Genomic DNA, 23,466 nt, shown 5'->3' with positions numbered 1-23,466 from the left:
GAAGTACTTTGAGTAAGCAAACTTCATCTCCTTTAAAACTGGATTCTGTACAACAATTAATTCCAGTTTTCTGATGAAGAAAATGTGGTAGACACTAACATAAACTTCAAAAACTGTGTTATTGGTACTGAAATAGTTAAGAATAATAGTAATTCTGAAGTGGCATCACTAAGGCCAAGTCTAAGAGAAACAGTCAATACGCTAAAATGACAGAAAAACATGACCAATCCTACTTGCAAATCAATTAAGTTTATTTTTTTCATCAAAGTTCCTTCAGTGCACAATTCTTAAGAATTTAAGTCCCATGGAAATTAAAAATGTACCAGTATATAACATGGATCTGAAAAATATCTTGTACAACAAGCCATGACTCCCTTAGCCAGTGCTCTTAAGTTACCCCCAAATAATTTTTGGAAGCCTGGTGTAGATGCATACTTAGGCTGATACATGACTGGAAGTTTAGAAGGTCTTTTCCCCTGCTTCAGTCATCTATTGAATTCTCTGTCATCAGCTGGCACAGCTGCTGTCACCAAGACAAGCACGATGACTTTATCTTGCTCATGTTGATGCACGTTTTTGTTTTCCTTGTTACAAAGTACTTCATCTTGACAATGACAATTCAAACCAAAAAAAGTTGCATCAGACTGGGATGCAGCATGGGACAATTTTCTGTTACAAAGCTCTCTGTAGACAGCCACATTAAAAGGAAGAACCCTTGACCTACCAAGGACAGGGATACAATAGAGATCATGCATTTTCTGGATGAGGAAAGAAATCCTTGTAATACACTACTGCCAGACTTACTACACTCAAAAAAGAACTTTTAACTCACATCTTCCAAGACCTGTTTCCCTACTTATGTTACATAACCCTATAGAAAGAAAAAAACATCATTAAGTGTTAAACATCATAACTTTATGCTTCACATGCTACCAGCATGCATTAGTACAGCCACTGGAATTGACTCTGTCACGATCACATTCCGATTGATCTGGAAAGTGACAGATTTAGACAAATTTAAAATGACAAGAAGGTCAAAGACCAATAAGCCATTACAGTAAAAAAAAAACAAAAAAAAAAAAAAACAAAGACAGACTGCCAAACCTGCCACTCCTATATTTTACCAGCAGTTCTGAGACTTTAAGTTGATACACCATGGAAGGAATTTCCTGAAGACAGAAATACGACAGTAAGTTCCTCAACAGAGTCAAATTCAAAGCTTCAGTATTGTGGATGGAGATGAAGGGAAGGAACCAGTCTGAACTGTAAAGTATTTCCCACCCAGTTACTGCCCATTCACCCATCCAAAGGAGTCACACACTAATCTGACAGCAGCTGGGAAGTATACTGGAGATAAAACAGAACAAAGAATTCAGTTGCAACAGTAATCTGTTTTCAGTATATCTGCCACAAGCACTTAAAACTGAGGAAAAGAACAAACTGAGGAGGATAATGAAAAATACACCCCGTGGCTTACCTATCCACATATGAAGCTATCGAGAGGAAAGAGAAGAAGTCACATAAGCTGTGCAGATGTACAACTAAACTACTGTTCAAAATTGTTTTCTTTTCTTTTTTCCTCGTGTAAGTAGAGATTATTTCAAACAATTAAGATTTGAGAAGGCAGGACCTAAGAAGGCTAAAGCTTACAGTTCACAGGTATTCAGAAATGGTATTAGAACTTCTATGTGAAATCTCTTTTAATAGTTAAACATGTCAATAAAAGATGGTAGTGGGGAGATGTTAGTTTTGGTGTTACATTATACTTGGTCTCTTTAACGACACTCTTGTAATTACGCTACTATCCCTCCCTCAAAAAAGGCTGTTAAAGGAGGTGTTAAATAGGGAAGATCGTCTGAAGCGGTTTCATCAAGGTGGTTTGGTTTCCAAGGCCCCTGGACAAAGCTGGCATGCATTCTATGTACATTCACTTAATTAAGGAACAAACAAATACAATGGGACTGTGTAAGGAAATGAATCAAGTGAAAAATCCAAAAAGATTTTCAGTACAGAAATTAGCCATGAAACAACCCCAAGGTTATTCTCTAGTGCAAAGCATGTTTTCTGCCCAATATCAACACCCAGTAAGCACTATTAGAATTCTGCTTTATTAGCCAAGAGCTGCTATTTGAAATGCAATTCCTTCCTCCCAACGACACATCCAGTTACAACAAAGTAGTCATGACATATGTCCCCAGGCAACACAGTCAAAGATTTGGGTGACAAGCAATCATCTATCCCAATGAAAGATTACTACAGAAAGAGGAAATTAAGACTGCTCATTTGGAACAGTATTGCTTAACAAGTCTTTCTTCTTCCCTCACTGCCTTCCAGACTGGTTCTGGAAGGCCTCCAGTCTTACACTGGAGAAACTTACCTATTTTACTCTTGCTCAGTGAAGCAATTAGAAATCCCTTAGGCTGCTAGATCTGAAAAACTGCACATAGCATAGCTCATGATATCAAATGCATTATCATGATAAATTTAATTATTAAGAAACGAGGGTTTGCAAGTTGTTTACAAGACACCAACAACTAGAAAAACATTTCAATGTATACTTGGCATAGTAGCTTTTTTTTTTTTTTAATAAATAAAAGCACCATGGTTCATCTAAATTCATTATCACAGCTGAGAAGCTGTTTCTTATCACTATTCCCTCTTACTGTTTGATTACTTTTGTACATCACTGATGTGAAAGTGCATATAAAGTCTATGTGTAATGAAATTTAATTGAACATAAAGCTTAAAAAAGCATATTCTACAAACAATCTGGTAAGCAATCAAAATGTAATAGGCTTTGTGCCTTCAAAACAACTACTGAAATGCAGCATTGAAGTTTAAAAGATTTATTTATAGCATTAACATATAAATAAATGAAGTTTATTTATAAAAAAACTTTTTCATTTCACTTCTTAAAATACTATGAATTTTTACATGACTGACTAAAAGCAGAAAGTCCAGCCAACTTCAGAAAGTTAAGCTCAAAAAACCAAGAAGGTTTATTTTATTTTTGAATGACAAGGCTTTTATCCAAATAAAGATTTAGAAGTAGGGCAGAGTCTGCATTGCTCTAATGGAAACATATTAGAAGAGTATTTCATTGGCATACAGGGGTAGATAAGTGTATGAAATTGTATGGACTAAGACCTTATTTATTTGACCTTTTATTTGTTAAGCAACATCTTAACTGGGCTCTTATTCTCTCTTACATGGAACTCCTCTCTGTCAAACCCTCCACTTATCATCAAACTGTTTTTAATGCCTTTTAATTGAAAGTGAACACAAAATTTCTAACTCAACTCTTTGACAACATGTAGTTGAATCTTACCTTATTCTTAATCAGAAAATGTTTTTCCCTTCACTGAAGGAGGAAAAACAGGACTTCCTTAAAGAGGCCATTGGAAATACTATGTGGTGGTCATTCTGAGAGGAAGCATTTTTTAGTACTACAACTGCCTGCTTAAGGATCACCCATTCACCTTCATTTCTGCACATATCATATTTCCTTTCATTACAACTCTTTTAAGTGAATTTTACCTAGTGAGTTATTACCATAGAAAACAGGGGTGGTTAGGATTTTTATTTTTTTTGAGGTAACTGAGTAACATACACAGTCCACTTAAGTGTCACACTCACGTTCTTACCTCAAGAATGTATTTCTCCAGAGAGCTGATGTTTTCCAGTGCCTCTGGATCCCGATGGATAACAACTACTTCTTTCAGAGGATACTAGGGAGAAGAAAACAAACTTTTGTCTTTCCAAGTAAAAATAAAGAATGTCCAAAATTATGTAGTTATTTGAACTGTTTCACTACTGATTTCTAATTGCTATTCCAAACTTTATTATGCCATTTTCCACAGCTTATCCTGAAGTTGCAAAGCTAGTGCATATTCACAAGGTATTAATAAGAGTTAGTAAGACTTCTAACCTTTACTGGAATGGCTTTTCTGTCTCTGATTACTCGTCCAAGCTCAATAACAGACTGCAAACAAGAAACTGCACTTTCAATTTTTTTGTCGATCAGATCCTCCCTAGGTCAAAAAAAAATAGGAAACATTAAATTGATTCATCATTTCTGTATTGGTTTAGAAGATTTAAAACATTTGACCCATTTCTCTGAAATTTCCTAGAAGAGACTCAATTATGCCCTGTTTGGGGCAATTTCAAAAATGAACAAACATGTTTTTCTTCTCTCTTTGTGGAGAAGACGACGGAAAAATCTTACTGTAAGACAAAAACAGCTATTTTAAAATAATCTTTTATTAGCAGCTCTCACAAGATGGCGATGATGGATTGAGTCATACTACCTGTTTTATTAATATCCAGTAAAAAGCAAAATTTACATTCCTAATATCACAAGATGATGCAAAAAAGTTTTATAAATAGAATACTTACAATGACAATGCAATACCTATAATGAAACCAACTTGCTGGATCTCAATGCATCTTTTCAGGAATTCTACATACTATAGCTTGATGTTTTAGACAGTCCTGTCATCTCTTCTGGCTTCATCATTTTTCCTGGCTTCATCATTTTAACACCCTTCCATTTTGAGGCAGCTCCCCCCCCTCCTGTGTTTTTTTCCTTCAGTAAGCTGACATTCACTTCTTGTTTCAAACATACTAACATCCAAAAGTTCTGAGAACGTGTTTTTCTTGATTTCTTGAGAAGCTGCATAACTTGAGCAGCTCTTTTAAAACTGCACTAACGTCATATCAAGATCAGAGGTACTGGCTCAAAACACAATTTTAAATAAAGCAACGTTGGTAGCTATAATGTAAGTAGTAAAAGTATTGGGATTAAAACCATGCATTTGGTAAGAACCAAAAAAAAAAAAAAAAAAAAAAAAGAAAAAAAACTGGTAAAGCAAGAACATGTGTCCACAACTATTGCACCAGGGCTTCAATTAAAACATTACTTCATATTTTAAAGCTTCTGTTCTTCCAAAAGCTAGTAGCCATGATGGTCCTCAAAAAATATCTTGGAAATACATAAGTTGCACGATGTAATGTAATGTTTTTGAATCCAGAAAGGTTCAAATATTAGAATGTAGAAATATTTCACCATTGCTTGCTGTTACCTAACAACACTGTGGAGCCATAAAACAAGAATGGATTTCATGGATTGCATGTACATCCACAAAATCTAATACAAACAATCTGTTCAGACACCAAGCAACCAAACAATACCTCAGGTATTCATTCAAGTTCAGCTGTGAAAGTGGCCAAGTCCACAGCCATCATATCGTCAGAGATTAAAGTAGTATTTTCTAAGACTGCACCAAAAAAGTTTTCATGTCTCTCTTTTTTGGCTGACAGTATTTTCCTTATGCAGTCATCAGAAAAGTATTCCAAGAAAAAACACAATGACATCCTTAGCAACTCAAGGTGAAACTCTAAAACCTCAACAATAATTTAGTTTTGAAAACATCTTCTTATCTGACAAAGAGAATAATTGATACATAGGAGATCCAGTAAATTAGACAAACTTCTTGCAGACAAAAACCCAAACAAATACAAGAAAAAGGGAAACTGTGCAGCCACTGAAATACATCATGTTTGCACAATGCAGCATGAAGTCAGTCAGCACTAACAGGAACAAAAGTAGTGACTAAGCCACTTTTAAACAGCCATGCTAAGTGCGTGCCTGAACTGAGCTCCTACAAATAAAATCCATTAGTCCATACTCCAGGAACATAAAAACATTTGTGGTAACTCTGAGGTCTCACATTCTTTGATTACCTATTCTTTGCAGCACTTTCCCAGAGAACAGAAAACCAGCACCATCATCATTAGCTGAATCTGAAACTCCTTTTTGCAACAGCTCACTACTAAAGCAAGCAGAAAGAACAAACCCCTTCCTCAAAGGATATAGTATCCATGAAAGAAACGACATTACCACAAGGTTTGAATTCTTCAACTACCATGTAAAATACCAAGGTCAGCTCCTTTGTCCTTAGGGGTTTTTAAACCGAGCCGCAATACAACAGGAAATAGAGAAGTGTGCTCCTCTCATATTCAGTGACTAACAGCAGACTGAAATGCAGGCACTAACTTAATCCACAAACAAAACACCAAGGCAACAATAAGTAACTGATTATTATATTGCTGCCTCCCTTGGCAGGACCAAGAAAACAAAACAAAACAAAAACAAACAAAAAACAACAACAAGCAAACTTCAGTTGTCAAATTCTAGCTGGGTCAAGTTGATAACCCAGGACTTAATTTGATATAACCATCAGCAAGCTAAACCTTTTTCTAGCACTTCCAAAAAAACCTCACCCATCTGCATTCAAACAAAAAGGATCCATCTGAAAAGCCCTCTCGTGTTATGTATCCTCTTACAAGAAAGTGGCAATCTCTGGACAATGGTCCAAATTCCTGATCTGTAGCCAAAAGAACTCACTCTGCTGGCTCCATATGTGGTCCACACAAAACAATAATTTTAATCCACGTGGGATTTGGCATCAACATTTGCCAAGAGATGAGGGGATTCTTGCATTCTTATGACTGTAGGGCCTGCAAGGAGGTTTTGAAATCCTCTGGGGCTCTTTATAGGTAAACATTACAGCTTTTAGCCAGTATGGTTTGCAGAGTGAAAAGGATATTCCTCAACTGCCATAAGCAGGAATACACATTTCCAGCACAGTGTTTCCTCCTAATTGTTTTCCTTCCTATCACTACAATCCTTTAACCTAGAAGTCTGCTGCCTAAACATGGAGGGAAAATTTCCAGCTTTGACAGACGAGTGCAAAGTGTATTGCTAGTGAAATGTCCTCCTACAGTGAAGAAGCTAGCAATCAGTTTAATTAAACTTGAACATTTTGCACTTACAGAAAAAAAAATGTGTTAACCAACATCCTAAAAACTCTTCTTGGTTACTTTGTGTCATTCATATTATTAAAGCAGCTCCTTTTCCTGTTACTCAAAGCAGTTTACAACACACATAACAGAAGGAGCATTTCTCTGTGACAAGCAAATTAAAAACAAACAAACAAAAAACAAACAGAAACATCCACCATTTTGCCACAGAACAGCTGTCTCTTACCTCACTTGGGGAAGCATGAGGTAGTGGATGCTTTCAGTATTCTTTTCCTGTACTGAGGCTGGATCAATAAGTGTCTTCAGGTTCTGGTACATCAGTTCAGTGATGAATGGAGTATATGGTGCCTGTAATGTTGCATTCATTCTTTCACCATCTTTTCTTTATTGTTTGTACACTATGAATCAGTAATACTTATGAATGGAATAAGGACGGTTCAGCAAAAACGTGATGCTTACACAGTGTCTTCAATGCAGAACTATGAAGTTAATCAAAATGCTGCCTGAACTAAATGATGAAACTGGTACTACTTATTGACCTGCTTTCTGAGCTTCACGTTTGGGTATCAGAAGGGAAATCTGAATGTCTCTTTAAGCCAGGTGATATTTGCAGAAAAACAAACAAAAGGGGGAGGTGGAAAATGAACTGTGCTGCTTAAGTCAGTAGAAATATACTTTTTCTCCAACTATGTTCAGTCTCTGTACCCCCAGTTTCTACAGTCAACTTAGAAACCAAGATGCATGCTTTTAGATAAACTATGTTAATAAAAGTCAGTTAGTTATGTAATTCCCTTACCATAAGTCTGCACATGGAGTACAAAACACTGAACAAGGTTTCCAGGGCCCTAATGCAGTCTTCGGTCCCATTCTCACCCTATTCAAAGCATTAACCAAGATTAGAAACAATGAAGGAGAAACAAACCAGTACCATTTTAGCATCACTGAACTGATTTCAGTAAATCCTAAATGAGTTTCTGTAAATTCTCAAGATTTCCTACGTTAATGCAATAAATGGGTTTTCCAAACTGCATTCATTTTGCTCAAAATCTGATCCAGCAAGTGAAACTGAGTTACAGTGCATTCTGTTGGTTAATTGGCTTTCCTCATAAATCAAGAAGGAAAAAAAACATTTTAATTTCTCATCTTCCACTTTCAGGTACAAACTTGATCATATTCGGAAGACAGCAGATAGATTGCTGCTTAATACCATGAAGCTGCTATGTATTAAGTTAATGCAGACTTGGATTTAATTTATGTTACAAGACCACAGAGGTAGATACATACCTTTAGTCTTCTGCGATTCATTCTAACATACCAGTTGGTCAGAATATCTACAAACTTCACTAATCGAGGGACTACGGTATACAGCCTGTAAGCTAGAAAGAAAACATTTACTGTAAGTAACATTTGCCCTCTACATCTATCTTCTATCTTAAAGAAACATATTAGTAGCAGCTCTGGTGTTGAGCATAAAATTTTAGCAGAAGGTTAAAAAGGTTAGAATTTTAGCAAAGTTAAAAAGTTGATTAGACATACGGTTATGTTAAATGTTAAAACCACATTAAGGAAATACACGTCATCAAGTTTCATGCTACAAGACAAACATCTACCGCCAAATTACTCTTCTCATCCTACACAAACATGCATGACAGAAGCCTTATGTTTTTATCTGACTTGTAAAGAGGACAGTGGATAAAAGACTATTAATCATGAAGGATTTGGCAAATCCTGTATTTGTACATGCTATAAATACAGCCAAGTTACAAGAAGTTCACCGGAAATTATTGCAGAATCATACAATAGAATTTTATTATAAATTATTGCCAAGATATTTTTTTTTGTCAGATTTAAAATGAGACACCCATTTTAATTAATTTTCCCTGAATTATTTGCTTTTTTTCAGCAGACAGAAAGCACAGTAACAGCAAGCCTGACGAGGTATGAAGTTGTATTTTCCAAGTTCAGCATAGCTTAAAAGCATGGAGAACTGCCAGAACAAAAAACAAGGTCATCATGAACATCATGATGCAACAGGGAAAATTTTCAAAAAATATCGTGAACAACTGAAAGCTTAACTATGACTTAGCTTCCTAAAGTAAAACTCATGTACAGCTTTTTTTTTTTTTTTTAATTAAGGAACTTTTTCATGTCAATTTTGAATCAGTTCCATTAATCAAGCAACTGCTGAATAAAATTTATCTTTACTTTACAAGCTTCATTATGCTTTTCATTGCATTTTCTAAAATAGAAATGGCTTTAAAGGCAGAGTACTTGTATTTAAACCTAAAAAGGAAACCCTCAGAAGATTCATGCCATGGGGGGGGTGGGGGGGGCATTTCTGTGGGAATTTGTGTTCCTGAGAAATACCCAGTTCTTGAACAGCTATGAATCATCTAGTTAGAAGACTGGTTCATAAACAAAATAAAGCACACACACACTAAAAAAACATTAAGGAATAGTATACATTTAACACAACGTTCAAGTTAGCTTGGAAGCATGCATTTCTCCCCTCTTTATAACTGTAATCCTATGAACCAAGTTGTGAAATGTCACTTTTTCAGGAAGGATGCACGCAGGTGCAGGGAAGCACATGCAGGCACGCACACGTTCCTTTCCATTTCAATCACCAGGAGCTTCTTGCTGTTCTGTGCAAGAAGCGCCCGACCCAGGAAACGATTAAATAGTGCAAGAAGTATGATAAGGCTTAATGTTCAGAAATACAGATTTTTGCCCCCAAAAAACACGAAGGGCTGCTTGCTCTATTACTTTCCATATCATCTTTCCATTACATGTATGTTACCACTTGCCCTACTTAAAAGCTCAAGCATCCAAACCACCAAGGTTTCCATAATAAAGCTGGGGTTCAGGGGAGAAAATAGACAGCACAACTACTCGATAGCATGTATTTCATTTGGCTAAGCTAGTTCTCATCACCCTGATGCTAGCCAGCTACCCTGTCTGCTGCTGAGGAGTTGACTGGTGCACACTGACTTCCAGCAATCCTAAAGAGAGGTGTTTCCACACCTCCATTTTGAGCACCGATTAGAAGGGGTGACAAGCAATGGCCAAAAAGCTCCTCACATACAGGCACGTGTTGAGGCGTGTGGCCTAAACACAGCTCAGTTTTGACAACTTTTCACAACTAGCAGGTGCCAGAAAGCAGCATCATGTCAGCTGGCTCACTGTCCTTAAATGCATATGTTAGGGGAGTTTTTAAGCTCTCCTCGAACCACAGCTATGGAGGTTTTATTATATACACCTTCCTGAAGTCTTTCTAGGGTCTCTACACTACACCGAAGCTGGAGGGTGCTGAGGTACGCTGATGTTCAGGCTACTAGTAGAAATCGGGGCAGAATTAATTAAGTTCCACTTCATGGAAACATCTTTGTAGGGGCATGAGAGTGGTGTAAAATATAGCTCCGCTATAAATTACACTTTAATGAGTAGCAGAAGCCAAGCTTAATTGCAAAGTTTTCCCCCCCCATGATGTCTCCCTGCCATTTAGAGGCTCAAGCATGCACGCTCATATACATGGTCATACAGAGAGGTGCACAAACAGCATGTTATGGCACAACCTGGGCCACTTCCCTGAACTATAGCACCCGAAGAGCACCTCAGCACCACTGCTTCTGCTGCATTTTAGATGTGGCATTTAAGTTACTACACACATCTCGGAGGTTACAGAGCTGCACAGCATTAGCTGGCAAATGCCACCATTGACTTCTGCTGCCATCGTGTCATGTCTACAACAGCTTCTGCACTCATATGTTCATTATTTTTGGAATCAGCTTCTAAAATGAAGCTTGTGTAGTGTATTTATCGCCTTTACTCAGGGTTTGCGGTTATCAGCCACAATTATGACCTTTCCTTGCCTCTTTCTGAAAACAACATTTTTCCTGATTCAAGTCATTTGAAGTAGCAAATCTTAAAAAAAAAAAAAAATCAAAACGTGATTTATTTTAAATATTAGTACAACAGAGCACCATGTCACAGTACACTCATTTACTGCACATCATTAATATCCATCTGACTGAATTCAGAGTTTATGCAGAAAAATAAATTGAAAAACCATGTTTATTACTCATTTCCAAATGGGATATATCAATCATGTCATTGTCATTGATGTCATCATGTCATTGATGAATGCATCATACTATCTTCTTCTAACACAAAAGTCAATAGCATTTAATATCAATATTACAATCTTGGAATTCTTTACATTGCCATTTTCCAACAGGAAGTTTCTCTGAATGATCTTCTTGCTTTGTAAAGATGGCAGCTGACACATCCCTTTTCGTTAGCTTCCTCTTCCTATTAGAAACCCAGAGCACAATTGAAGTTCTGCCCCACTATCACCTTCCCACAAACATTATTTCTGTTCAAACTCCATACTAATCCAAGAACCCATGTACACATTTACAAATCAATTTTCCACTTTCACAGAATCACAAAATGGTTGAGGTTGGAAGGGGACCTCTGAAGATCATTTAGTCCCTCAAAATATTTTCCTCTTAACACAGAGCATGTAAACTGGGATAGACCCTACGTATTTCTCTAGTAGTAGATGAAATTCAACAAATACCATCAAACATCAAGGACAAAACTCCTGGGAAAAAGACACGTTTTTGACAACAGAGTGCTTTTATCATAACTCTGTCTTAGGTAGCTTGAGGATTCCTTTCTTCCTTTAATGAGATGTTTCAGATGACCTCGCCTGAACTTCATTACCGAAATAACATGCTTTACCTACTGTAGCAAAATAAACACATCTTACTTGTCCTGCTGAGAATGAACATACCAGTCTGAGGGCGGGGGGGGGGGGGGGGGGGGGGGGAAGCACAAGAGATGAGTGATGCAGAAAAGGACTGTCCTATATCCCTGTGAACTCCACCTTGGCATTATCTGTTATTCCAGTAATACCTCTTTTCCCCAAGCCAAAGCACACCTGTTGGAAGGTTTCTGAAACTTCTTCCAATGGCAACTTAAGATCACTGGCATGGGGGGCTGTTTGTTGATTCATAAGCAGGGACTACAATAGCAAAAGCCATCTTCTTTCCAGTATTGAGGTGACTGGTGCCCTTAAAGGCACTAAAATCTCTTCAGATCCCCATCATGACTTCATCCGCAGGTTTGTACGCTTGCTGGATCATGCTAACTAGTTCAAGGGCTTCTACATCTTCTCATTGCAATTTACGTTGTCTTAATATAATATGAAATGATTACGAGGTACAGGATGATGAAAAAGACAACATATACGTGGAGAAAAACAGTAACAGCTTCTTTATAAAGCTACATAGTAAATTGGCAGTATTCTGTCCTTTTGTGCGTATTCCCAGTATGATTACAAAGAAACCCTCTCCATGGAATAAAGTAAGGAAAAGCTTGTCCCCATGTCCCTGTATCACTCCAAAATTTTGTATTTAGCTGGTTTGATCACTGCCCATTGTATTTAAAATTTATTTATTTATAGCTTCCCTAAATTCTGTTTGGAATCCTTTTCACTGTCATCTTTCAGCTACTGTAACAGTATTATTCATTACTCCAAGCACTGCAGAAGATGGTACGGCAGGAAGCCACATCACCAAACTGATAGGATTAGCTATGGTAAAAAAACGTCATCGCTTTTCAACATCTCACAAGCAACTACAGCAAAATCTGCATTCATACCTATAAAGACACTATTCTATGCATTAATGTAACTGGTTAAAGATTTCCTTCCTTTTATCTGAACTGTAAGTCTCAAGTGAACTGTGGAAGTCTATGGACGAAATGGTTAGTTCTCTAATCAAAAATTGAACATACGTACACCCCCCCCAACATGTGCATACCTGCCATTTCAGCTTTGAAGAACTGTATGAGTGATTGGGTGAAAGAAAGAATCCATTTATCCATGATGTTATTGCTCTCCTTAACTGTGTTCTCATTGTAAAGGAATTCTCTTCCCTCCTCCTATCATCAACATAAAAACACAAAACATATTTTCAAGTCATAAGGGTATATATTCCAATCTCTATATCGAGACACCTTTCAGACAAAAGTATTTTGTCACTTTCACTCTGTGTTCCGCCGGTTTCCTAAGAGGGAACACAAATTCCAGAAACAGATGCAAGAGAAATGGCCAAAGGAAAACCCAGCTTCCACTGCTCCTGATTTCATCACAACACTTTCAACTGCAAAGGAGGCCTGTTATGTTCATAAAGGGCCAGAAAGCAGTACTGCACACACTGGTATGCAGTAGTCCCTTCCCCACTTGCCCTGTAAATCATAGCTTCCAGATACAGGGTAGGAGTCTTGAATTTACAGAACTCTTTCATCCAGGAGGATCCAAAGCATTTACAAGAAACGTAACGACTAAGAAGGTAAGTTGTATTCAGGGAAATGGCATTTCAAGCATAGAGTTTTAAAATCATGTGGCAATTTCAGCAGGTTAAACAAATACGAGAGCAAAAGCCCCCACTGAAAAACAAACAAAAACCAGGAAGACTTTTAGGCATCTAAATGTAAATAGCATGTTCTGATGCTAGACAGAATAGTGATGTTTGCACCCATCTGAGAAATTTCATAACACTTGACTGATTCTGCAGGGCATTGTAAGCAATATCACAAGAAAGCACAATCGTCTGTGCTGTGCCAACAGTCTGACTCGTCTGCACATGGATGTTCTTAAAACTAGCAGAAAATGGGGTGGGGGAGGATTTTTTTTTTTTTAATATATATATATTACACACGCACATATATATATATTTATTTTTATTATTATTTTATTTAGATTTACCATCAGTATTTAATATCTGTTTTTTTCAAGTTTCTGGACTTTGCCCTCCCTTGAAATCCAGAGGAAAAGATCTGTTTAGATTATTTGACCCAATAGCTATCCTTCATACTGTGTAAATGGATGCTTACATTTTTTAGGATTAAAAAAAAAAAAAAAAAAAAAAAAAGGCATCTGCACACCCAAAAGTGCAGCAATTAGTGTGAGGTCAGCAGTCATCAAACCAACTATAATTACTCGGTAACTGCAGTAAGCATCAAATTATAAGACTGAAATTATAATTTCTCTTGCAGTAGGCAGAACATAATGAAAAAGTTTTTAAAGCCTGAGCATGAAAGCTAATTTAAGCAGTAGCACCTCCAATAGCCCACTGTTTTGCCTAATATGGTACACAGTGACGGATTTAATATTTATAAAGGAAAAATACATCTCCTGAATCACCAAAACTATCTGCTTAAGCACCTGGATTTTCCACTGGGGTCTTCCACCCTCCATTTGGCTGATCTTGCAAGATTTAACAGGATCGCAGCAAAAAGCTGCAAAGCACACAAGATAACTCACAGGTTAAAGAGAAAAACTGAAATATATTTTTGGGCAACACACGTTTGTCTGAGGAATGATGTCTAGGGATCCTGAGAAGAGATTCATTAAGTATTAGGCTCTGAAGTTACTAGACTTTCTTCCCAAAAGGGGCTGTTAAAAAGATAAAACCATTTAAGTCAGCTATTTACTGTATTATTTACTGAAGTCAGCTGCCTTTATTGCTTCAAATGGCAGTTCTCCGAAGTGATTAAACTTCTACTGTAATTTCATGTGTAATACAAGGTTTGAACTTTTTTTTTGCTTAGTTTCCACTCCCATAGAAGTCTGCACTGGCAAGTGGTAGGTAGCTTTCCATCATTAATCTTCGCTGAAAGATTATAATTAGTTTCAACAGAACCTATACAGCATACATGCAAAATCTTCAATTCAAATGACGTATTGCTGCAGGAAACTTTAATCTTGCTTTCATTCTGCAAGTGTAGAAATTTGTGTCACTCATATAGCTTTTTTTTTTTTTTTTAGCACACTTCAAATGTAATCTGCAAGTCTAAAGCATTATTGCAAATGATTTACCTTTCTTTCCATTTCTTCATTTTTTTCTAAGTAACATTTAAATTTAATTTTTAAAAATAATTAACTGTCACGTTACACAAGACAATCTTACTGCTGTGGCTAATGCATTCCACATCAAGTATTCACAAGTTTAATTATGAATCTGCATAAAAATATTTAAGTTACAGTACATGAAGAGATGCATTTTCAGCAGTGGCTGCTGTGACAATTTCTTGAACTAAATCAGTATTTGTCTGCAGTTCTGTTTTAAATCTGTGTGTTATTAGGGTAATGTTCTCAGCACAGAGAAACTTGCAGCACTCCTTCCTCACATGTAGCCATACCTGACTACACAATTTGGGATAACAGCAAAGAAAATGCATCAGCACTTAAAGCAGCATTAGTGACACTTAGTTCCTTCAAGCTACTAGAAGAAACCCTGATAAGACAGTCCCTAGAAAACCATCAAGGCTTGATACGGACTTTTCAGAAGAATTCCCTCAAGCACTTGTGGTACTTCGCTTTTTACTGGCGTTCCCAGAAACATGACTAGCAGAGCTATTTACTTAGAAACCCATGAACTGGAAAGCCCCTATCTTATTCTCCAATTTCAGGAGTGTAAATGCAACAGCATCACATTTACCTAAAATAGAGTATTTACCTAAAAAAGAGCATGAGTTTCTCCTCTGAGAAATGTTAGCTTTTATGCCTTGATGGTACCCTACATTTCAGTCCTGCTTTCTATGTAATAAGCTTGGTCAAGAAGAGAAAGATGCACAAGTGATTAGCTTAATAAAATAGGATACCAACAGCAAATACAGAAATTTACAGCAACCTGACCCACCTTTGAAGTCAGCCTTACTTTGAACAAGAAGGTCAAGATCAGGTGACCTCCCGAGGTCCCTGCCAACCTAAATCTCTCTCTGATACTAATTCTCAGTAATGGTGGACAAAGCACAAAAATTTTTCCCCTTGGCATTTCCAGACTCAAGAGATCTGTACCTTATGTTCCAGGATCTGAACATTCTGAACAAGAAAACGGTATGCGTTGTACCAGGGCAGGAAGACATCCTTCAGTATATCCCTTACTCCTTCCTCCTTAAATCGCAAATTTTCTGCCCTTACCACAGGAGAATTGATAAGGTATAACCTGAAAAATAAGAACACAATACTTAAAAGCTTAAAACTGAATATAGTAATAGAAATGCACTTAAGCACACAGTGAATTCTGAGAGCTGCATAGCAATGGAAAAATACCCGAAGGAACAGTCTCACACTAAGAACCCTAAAAAGGACAGCATTGTAAGCATGTTACATATTGAGCATATGATAATTCACTTCCTAGTGTCATGGGATTACTTCTATCACACCACATACTGAATTTGATTCAGAATTTAAATTTTCTTTTTTAATCTAAAAGTTAATTGAAGTCACAACAGGTACTCAGATGCTATCACAATATAAAAACTAGCACTGAATTCACAGAATTAATGTTCATCTTTATAATGGCACCCATATATTTTTAACTTCTTAACAGTGACACTGCACTTTCTACTCAATCTACTTATTCCCACCAATTAGAAAAAGGTTCAGGCTCATCACAAGGGCTTGAACAAGGCAAAAAAGGGAAATCAGTTAAAAAAAAAAAAAAAAAAAAAAGAAAAGCTGAAATTGATGTTGTCAGAAAGTCAGCCCAAGAACAGGAGAAAGGACATACCTCCTACAAATACAAATATGCCTCAGCTCTAGAAGTAGCTTGGAAAGAGCGAAGCCGAGGATTCAGATCACACTATAAGAAGCAGCTCCTTCCAGAACCATGGCCATCTGCAGCCAAGGATGTTCATCTACACCTGAAATCCACCCTGTCCAGTAAGACCCTTCTCAAGACAGTCTTGGTTAAGCTAACAGCTCCTCACATCAGAGACAAGACATTCCCCTGGCTTCCTTGATCATTTTGCAAAAGAAATTATCCATATGCATTTTATTCCCTACACAAATTCTGCATTTACAAATTGTTATCTATCTCGTTACCTCAAAAGGAAGCCAGGTCTTTCTCAGGTAACACAAAACTTCCATAAGAACTTAATTTAAATATGCTTCATTTAACTTTCCAAGTATGAAAAACAAATGAAACAACTCTTGGAGACTTTGGCATTTCCCAATAAAAATGAATTTATTAACTCATTTCCTCATGCTTCATCAACTTTAAAAATCATGATTCTAATCTAATATATCTTTACAAACACTTCCTTTAGGAGGCTTTAAAATCTTAATGTGGTCTGACACAGCAAACTCAAGAATAGCAGATCATAAATTCTTTAGGAGAGGATTTCCTGCATAAAAATCAAGATGGTAATGCATGAATATCAGCAGCACAGAAACTGGCTTTTACAGAACTGTATTAAAAAAACACAAATGAGAAAAAAACAAAACCAAGCATTTTTAAACATGATAGCTGAATTCAGATTATGGATTTACAAAAACACAGAATAATTAGGCATGACAACGAACTAGTAAGCACTTAAATGAAACCAGAATTTACAAATATATCTGTTTAAATCAAACCACCTATCACAATTATTTGCATACGTGCACTGTACTTGTTTATTTCAGAAGTAAAAAATAACTTAAGCCAAATACGAGAGTTAGTCTGGCACAAGGCTGTCCATAGCCCAGGTCTTTTAGCAGTTAGGGACTTACCTAAAATAATGACCACCACAAATTACCCCCACTGTTTTCTTCCTCAAGAGGCTATGATGCAAATTAATCAAAACTACAAAGCATCCATTAAATTGCACCTTTGCAACCACCTCAGCAGCACTCTCTGCAGAATCTGACTGTCACAAGTCCCAGGATAGCTTTTACAACAAGAAACTAAAGAAAATAGAGCTCTCCAAGGTCACAGCTGGTTTTAGCTTTTTGTTTGTTTTAATACAGCAGACCTACACTGCCTTACAACACATGAATGTTTAAAGAATATTAAATTATTCTAATATAAGGATATGCCAATTATCACATGGAAAGAGAAATGAAACACCTGATGAAGGAGGATTTCTAACAACTCAGTTACACCTAGTGGCCAGGAAGTGACCAGTGACCAGAAAGTTTAGTTACATCCACTGGCCAGAAAAGAAAACCTTCCTCAGATCATGCCAGATTTATCAGGCTGTTGTAATAATGTATGAGAAATAATAGAGTAACTTCCTTTTCATCTCTCTAAAGCAGTAGTCTGTTGCATTATGTTACCTGTTCTGCATTTTAAGAACAGACAGAAAGGGCAGAGTAACGTAAAAGCAATGCTTATCTTGGAATACAAGAAAGCAAAGGGCCTATAAGCAGTATGACAAGCAACTTTTTTCTTTCCTGACATAATTCAACTTTAACACCTATCCACTCTGAGTCACAGCTCTCACGAATACCAAAATAACTGGTTTTGGCAATTCTTACAGATTTCACACAGGATTCAAGCTTCAGGAAATCTGAAATTGGGTTGTTAAATTTACTGTGCAATCAACCTATTTCTTGTTTGCCCTTACCATTCAATTCCATACTCATTTAAACAGCTTACATGAATATTTTCTGCTAATTTCTTTATCACGTTACTGCTGAGAATACTTCAACGCTGTACCTAAAGCATATATGTATTCTTTATATGTATATATATACACATACACATGGGTATATACAGACATGTATATAATACATACACACACACACCTTCTGCAAAAGCTAAAGTAACTCTGCAGGGAAGCAGTGCCAAGGAAAAAACTCAATTGTAGCTTTTTCTATAAACAGAACACATCAAGCACTTCAGTGAATAGGCACAGACAACTGAATCACGGAGCTCCTTCCATAAATGAGCCCAGTCTGTAATGCTTTTTACTCTCTGTGTGGGTGTATGTATAAATAAATGTGACATTAAAGAAAGAGTATACAGGCAGAAAAATGAATTAGCTTTTTAGAAATCAAAAAACATGAATAATGGAAGTGTAACTTCTGGAGTTTAAGATTTTTTAAAAAGCAAATTTTTTTTCAACTGAAACATCACTCATGATTTAAAATCTCTGGCAAGAACAACTCCAAGCCTTTTCACTCATTGTTTCAGCTACAGATTCACTGACATTCTGCTAAATATACCTTGACTTTTTACAAAGAACAATTTTGATAAAATTTAAGAAATCCATCCAGCCCTCCACTGTAAGCATATATACAAAGATAATTTACTTGGTCTTTAAATTGCTAAAGCTTGAGAAAAATAAAGAAATTCATACCTGCTTTTTTTTTTTTTTTTTTTTTAAATCATCTGGATTACAGCAGTAACTATCTTTCTCAAAGAAAAAATCCCAGCACACTAAGCTTTTTTTCAGACCAATCATTACCACATATGGTTGTAGAATATAATGAAGCATGTGCAGCAGTGTAAGGTTTTCTTATATACAGAAAGAATTACACAGCTCTTGAGAAATGTATAAGTAGTGTACTCAGTTATTAACATGTCTTTATTATGCCTTTAACTCAAGGTACCACTTTATGTTCTAGCTGGTGCATCCAGCCAAGTACCAGGTGACTGCATAATTATGTTTATATGTTTGTATGATTTTAATGAAACACTTGAACTGTGTGTTTAATCACTGACCTGGACAGTTTATATATATACACACAGTAGGTTGTTCCAGTTCTGTTTTTCTTGTTTCACTACTGCAAGTATATACTGTGTACTTTTATCATTAAAAAAGGAACTCTCTCTTTAGAAAATTAATAATATAAGCAGCAAACAAATTTATGTGTATTATACAGTAATTGTTCCCTAACTATTTAGCAAAAAACTGACAGTACTGATTCAAAGATTTTATTCATTTTTCACTGGATCAACTCAACGATTAGCAAAAATTGCAGACGTGCCAGCCTGAGTGGAATCTTATACAATCCAGATACATTTTCAGACAAGAGGCCTCCATTCAGCTCATCAACTTTGGTCTCTACCAGCCTTGAGGGAGATAAGCCAATAGTATTAGTGTCCAGGCACTTTAACTACTGCCAGTTCTTTGGGTCATCCACTCAGCTACTGGCAGCCATACAGGTCTGGAGTTTTCCAAAATTAACTTTATTGCTACTGATAATTGTCAAAAACCCATATGCAGCCCTCCTGGTACATGTCTACTATGAACAGACAACTAACATCAGATTCTACAAGAATTTTTAAGAAAACCTACCTTAGTGCATCAGCTCCATAACTATTTACAATAGCCATTGGATCAGGATAATTCTTCTTCCTTTTGCTCATTTTTTGGCCATCACTAGAAAATATCAGAATGCAGGAGTAAATTCCCAAAATTCTTGTAATAAATGGGCAAAAATCCAGCTTAATTTATTCTGCCCTATTACATTCACGGTAGTAAAGACAATAATAAACTAGCATATCATTTCAGTCTGACTGCTGAACCAATGACAGCATCTGAAAAAACAAGCAAGCAAGAGGCTCACAAGTTACAAATGCAAGCAGTAAATCCATCTTCCCTAGAGAAACTGGGTGAAACACTTGGTTTGAATCAATCCCTCCCACCCACTAGCAAACTTGCATGTTAAGTACAGGGCATGAAATATAATTATTTAAAATTACATCTACATTTGTGATTTCCTTTACCCTGCACAAATCATGCATAGTATTTCCAATTCTGACTTGTTACCCATTTGCTCTCTCTAAGAAGGACTAATCCTGCTGGCAAGAAGCAAGTGCAACACAGCTGGGGTGTATAAACCTCACGAAGTCCATTCATGATTTAATTTCTGAATTAACTTCACAGGGACTTTAGTGAAATATTCTTTAAATAAAAATTGGTTCAAGAAATTACTGATACACACCAACCTGGCAAGAACTAGGCCATTTACAATTACATTCTTGAAAGGAGGCCTTCCAAAAAGAGCAGTGGACAGCACCAGCAAAGTGTAGAACCTGGAACGACACAATGTAAATGTGACCTTCTAATGCTGCTAAGCTGAAATCTGCACACACTTCATTACTACTAAAATTCTAATTACACTGTTTTATTCTAGCAAACTTCAAGTATGTGAAACATTCATACGACAAAGACTCAGAAGAGGATCTTATTTTAAGTAGACTCTTTTCCTCTGTGGCATATCATACTGTTTGTTCAGGTGTGATCTACCAGTCTAAGAGGACAGAAAAATTGTAATACTAACCAATAGCAGGGCTGTGAAAATAATGGTAGCATTTCATGAAAATAACCGGAGGATGGGCCACAGCTTTCTCAGTTAAAAATGACTACTGCACTGACAACTGCTTAGCAACCTTAAAACAGCACACGATTACATGAAAGCTAATTGATTCAGAACAAGGCACAGACTGCTATACCTCCCAACTATGTATTTGCAACAAGATTTAGTGGAAAGAAGGTTTGCCTGCATTTTCCAAAGGAGTTTTCATCAAAAGCTACATATAACTAGGAATGCACTGCTGACAATTGTGGGTCCCCAACTCTGTACAGGCCGCTGTGTGCGGTACTGCAGATATTCAGTGGCCTGCATGACATCCCTGGTGCTTATGCCTCAGAGGGGCTTTTAACTCACAAAAAAAAAAAAAAAAATCTATCTAAATTCGCATGGCAAGATAGAAATTCTCTTTGTTAAACTGCACTGTAATTCCATGAATTTTAAGAAACACTCTACCTGCACACAAACACATGCACTTGGAAGCACCCTCGTCCTTCATTTCTAGCCTTCTTTAATAAAACCTTAAACATAAATACCTGAGCACTTCTTCAGATGACCGATACCCCAAGCCTGTATGACTGACAGGTCATTACTACCATTGCAATACTTTAGTATCTAAAAATACCTTACTGGCAAATTCCCATCAGTTTCTGATAAGTCATAAATTTGCATATAGTTACAACAGGTGTGTTTTCAACTAAAAAGAATAGCATTGAACCAACTAGAAGAGAATTCAATTGTTTGCATTATGAAATTTAGACAGATGTGCTGTTGGTGCTGAGAGAGCATATCACCGAGAACTTCTGACAAATTTTATGTTATTCACATTGTCAAACCAGATGACCCCCAGCAATGAGGTAACCTAGTCAACAATTCCAAGAGTGTCCTGTGAGCCACACAAAATGAGAAGAGTGGCACGTAATCTTCGCAGATTATCCTTCAGAAAACTCACCTCGTTATGAACATTTTAAGGAGTGTCTCTTCACACATCTTATGTTTGAAATAACTTTGTCACAGACACACTTGATTCTGACAGCTCCCTAGACCTCTCTGCTGCTTCATTCATATCTCAGGCTGCTTATGTCCTTGCAGATATACAGCCATCAGCCAAAACAATATTATAAAAAACAAACAGCACAAAGATAGAGATTCACTTCTTTGCTTTTCCTTTCCCTTTCTTGTCTCCCCACAGAAAGGAGAAAGCATTCCCTCTGTTTTCTCCTTTCTTGAACACCGCGGTTAAATTCATAATGCTGTAAAGCACGCCAATAACCTCCAGTTGTGAATTCCCTGTAGGCCATCACATTCTCACTATAACTACAAATCTTGTGGTATCCACCTACAAAAAATAAATAAATCAGAGAGCTTTTCCTCTCAGTTGGTCAAGACTAGAGCCTTGTTAACTAACTACTCTCAGATTTTTTCCTCTGGCCTTAAATATAATTTAGCTCCTTCTCATATCCACACAGTTATGAAAAATATCACTCTTAGCTCATCACCTTGGTCACATTCATTTTACCCTTGTCTCTATTCATGTTACCTTCTCTGTTGCACCAAACAGAAGCCACCAGACCTCCCATCACCCGTGCTCTTCACTGTGTGTCAGTTCTCACTTCACCATTCTCACTTGCCGTCTCTGATCTGACACAACCCAATCTTCGTTCTCAATTTTATCCCTTCATATAGAAGGTTTCAAATAAGAATTTATCTTTTTCTTTCACAAAAGAGAAGTGCTCTTCTGCAAATCACCAAAATGCTTGCTATTATCAAAGCACTGGCTTATTAGCATATACAAACACTGTATGGAAGATATGAGCATCAACGTATGTGTTCACATATTTTGATATTCCAAAGAACGAGATGAGATGGGCTTAGGTATGATGAGGATTTATAGTAATTCTTATTCTTATGTCAAATCCAAAAAGCTATCTACTCCAGATTATAATATGTATGTCTTCATCTGCACATTGCCCACAGTACACAAGCCAAGTGTGAGGGCTCAAACTGAGGCACAGTGGGTTATGTGCTTCATAAACATAATCGTACAGTCCCAAATGGCATTATCATCTGTTTGAACTTTTCAGCTAAATTGGTATGGTGATTTGGTTAAACCTTTCCTCTTTTTGGAAAGGAAAAAAATGCTGCTGCTTCCAACAGCAACTTGCAGACAGGTCAACATCAGTGAACTGAAATCCAGTTACGTTTACTATTTAGAAGAGAGATCTATCTAAACTGGGATAGTGACAGTTTAGTACATCTGGATGTTGCAATGGCCTCAACTTTACCTTAGTATTATACTATAAAAATGCCAACTTCTGTAAAAATTACAAATGCATTCTTTAATGGTTTCCATCCACCATCTCTCCTCCATGTGCTTAAAGACAGCACAAAAAGCAACACTGCAGTAAGTATGTGACGTACTAATGCACTGTTACATCCCAATCTCAAACAGCTACAGAATAAATCCTGAACCCCAAACTACTTGAATATTGCTACTGTATTTACTGAAATCATAGCTACCTTTAACAGATCTTTTATCCACATAA

The 23,466-nt window shown here is 36.7% G+C and overlaps 1 protein-coding gene across 2 annotated transcripts in view; it reads right to left on the bottom strand.

Annotated features, from left to right (window-relative positions):
* Positions 1 to 23,466, bottom strand: part of IARS1 (isoleucyl-tRNA synthetase 1) — a 101,918-nt gene that overhangs the window by 24,418 nt on the left and 54,034 nt on the right. For both annotated transcript variants that reach the window (XM_082768360.1, XM_082768361.1), the window contains exons 18-26: positions 20,556 to 20,642; positions 19,903 to 19,986; positions 15,692 to 15,839; positions 12,651 to 12,771; positions 8,107 to 8,198; positions 7,619 to 7,696; positions 7,049 to 7,170; positions 3,929 to 4,031; positions 3,645 to 3,728 (exon numbers count right to left, since the gene is read on the bottom strand). In XM_082768360.1, coding sequence (XP_082624486.1) covers positions 3,645 to 3,728; positions 3,929 to 4,031; positions 7,049 to 7,170; positions 7,619 to 7,696; positions 8,107 to 8,198; positions 12,651 to 12,771; positions 15,692 to 15,839; positions 19,903 to 19,986; positions 20,556 to 20,642 — 919 coding nt within the window. The remainder of the gene's footprint in view (positions 1 to 3,644; positions 3,729 to 3,928; positions 4,032 to 7,048; positions 7,171 to 7,618; positions 7,697 to 8,106; positions 8,199 to 12,650; positions 12,772 to 15,691; positions 15,840 to 19,902; positions 19,987 to 20,555; positions 20,643 to 23,466) is intronic.

This window comes from Aythya marila, assembly GCF_965140915.1.
Source record: "Aythya marila genome assembly, chromosome: 10".
Classification (NCBI taxonomy): Eukaryota; Metazoa; Chordata; class Aves; order Anseriformes; family Anatidae; genus Aythya; species Aythya marila.
The sequence above is the reverse complement of the archived record's forward strand: the minus strand, read 5'-3'. Positions and strand labels throughout refer to the sequence as shown.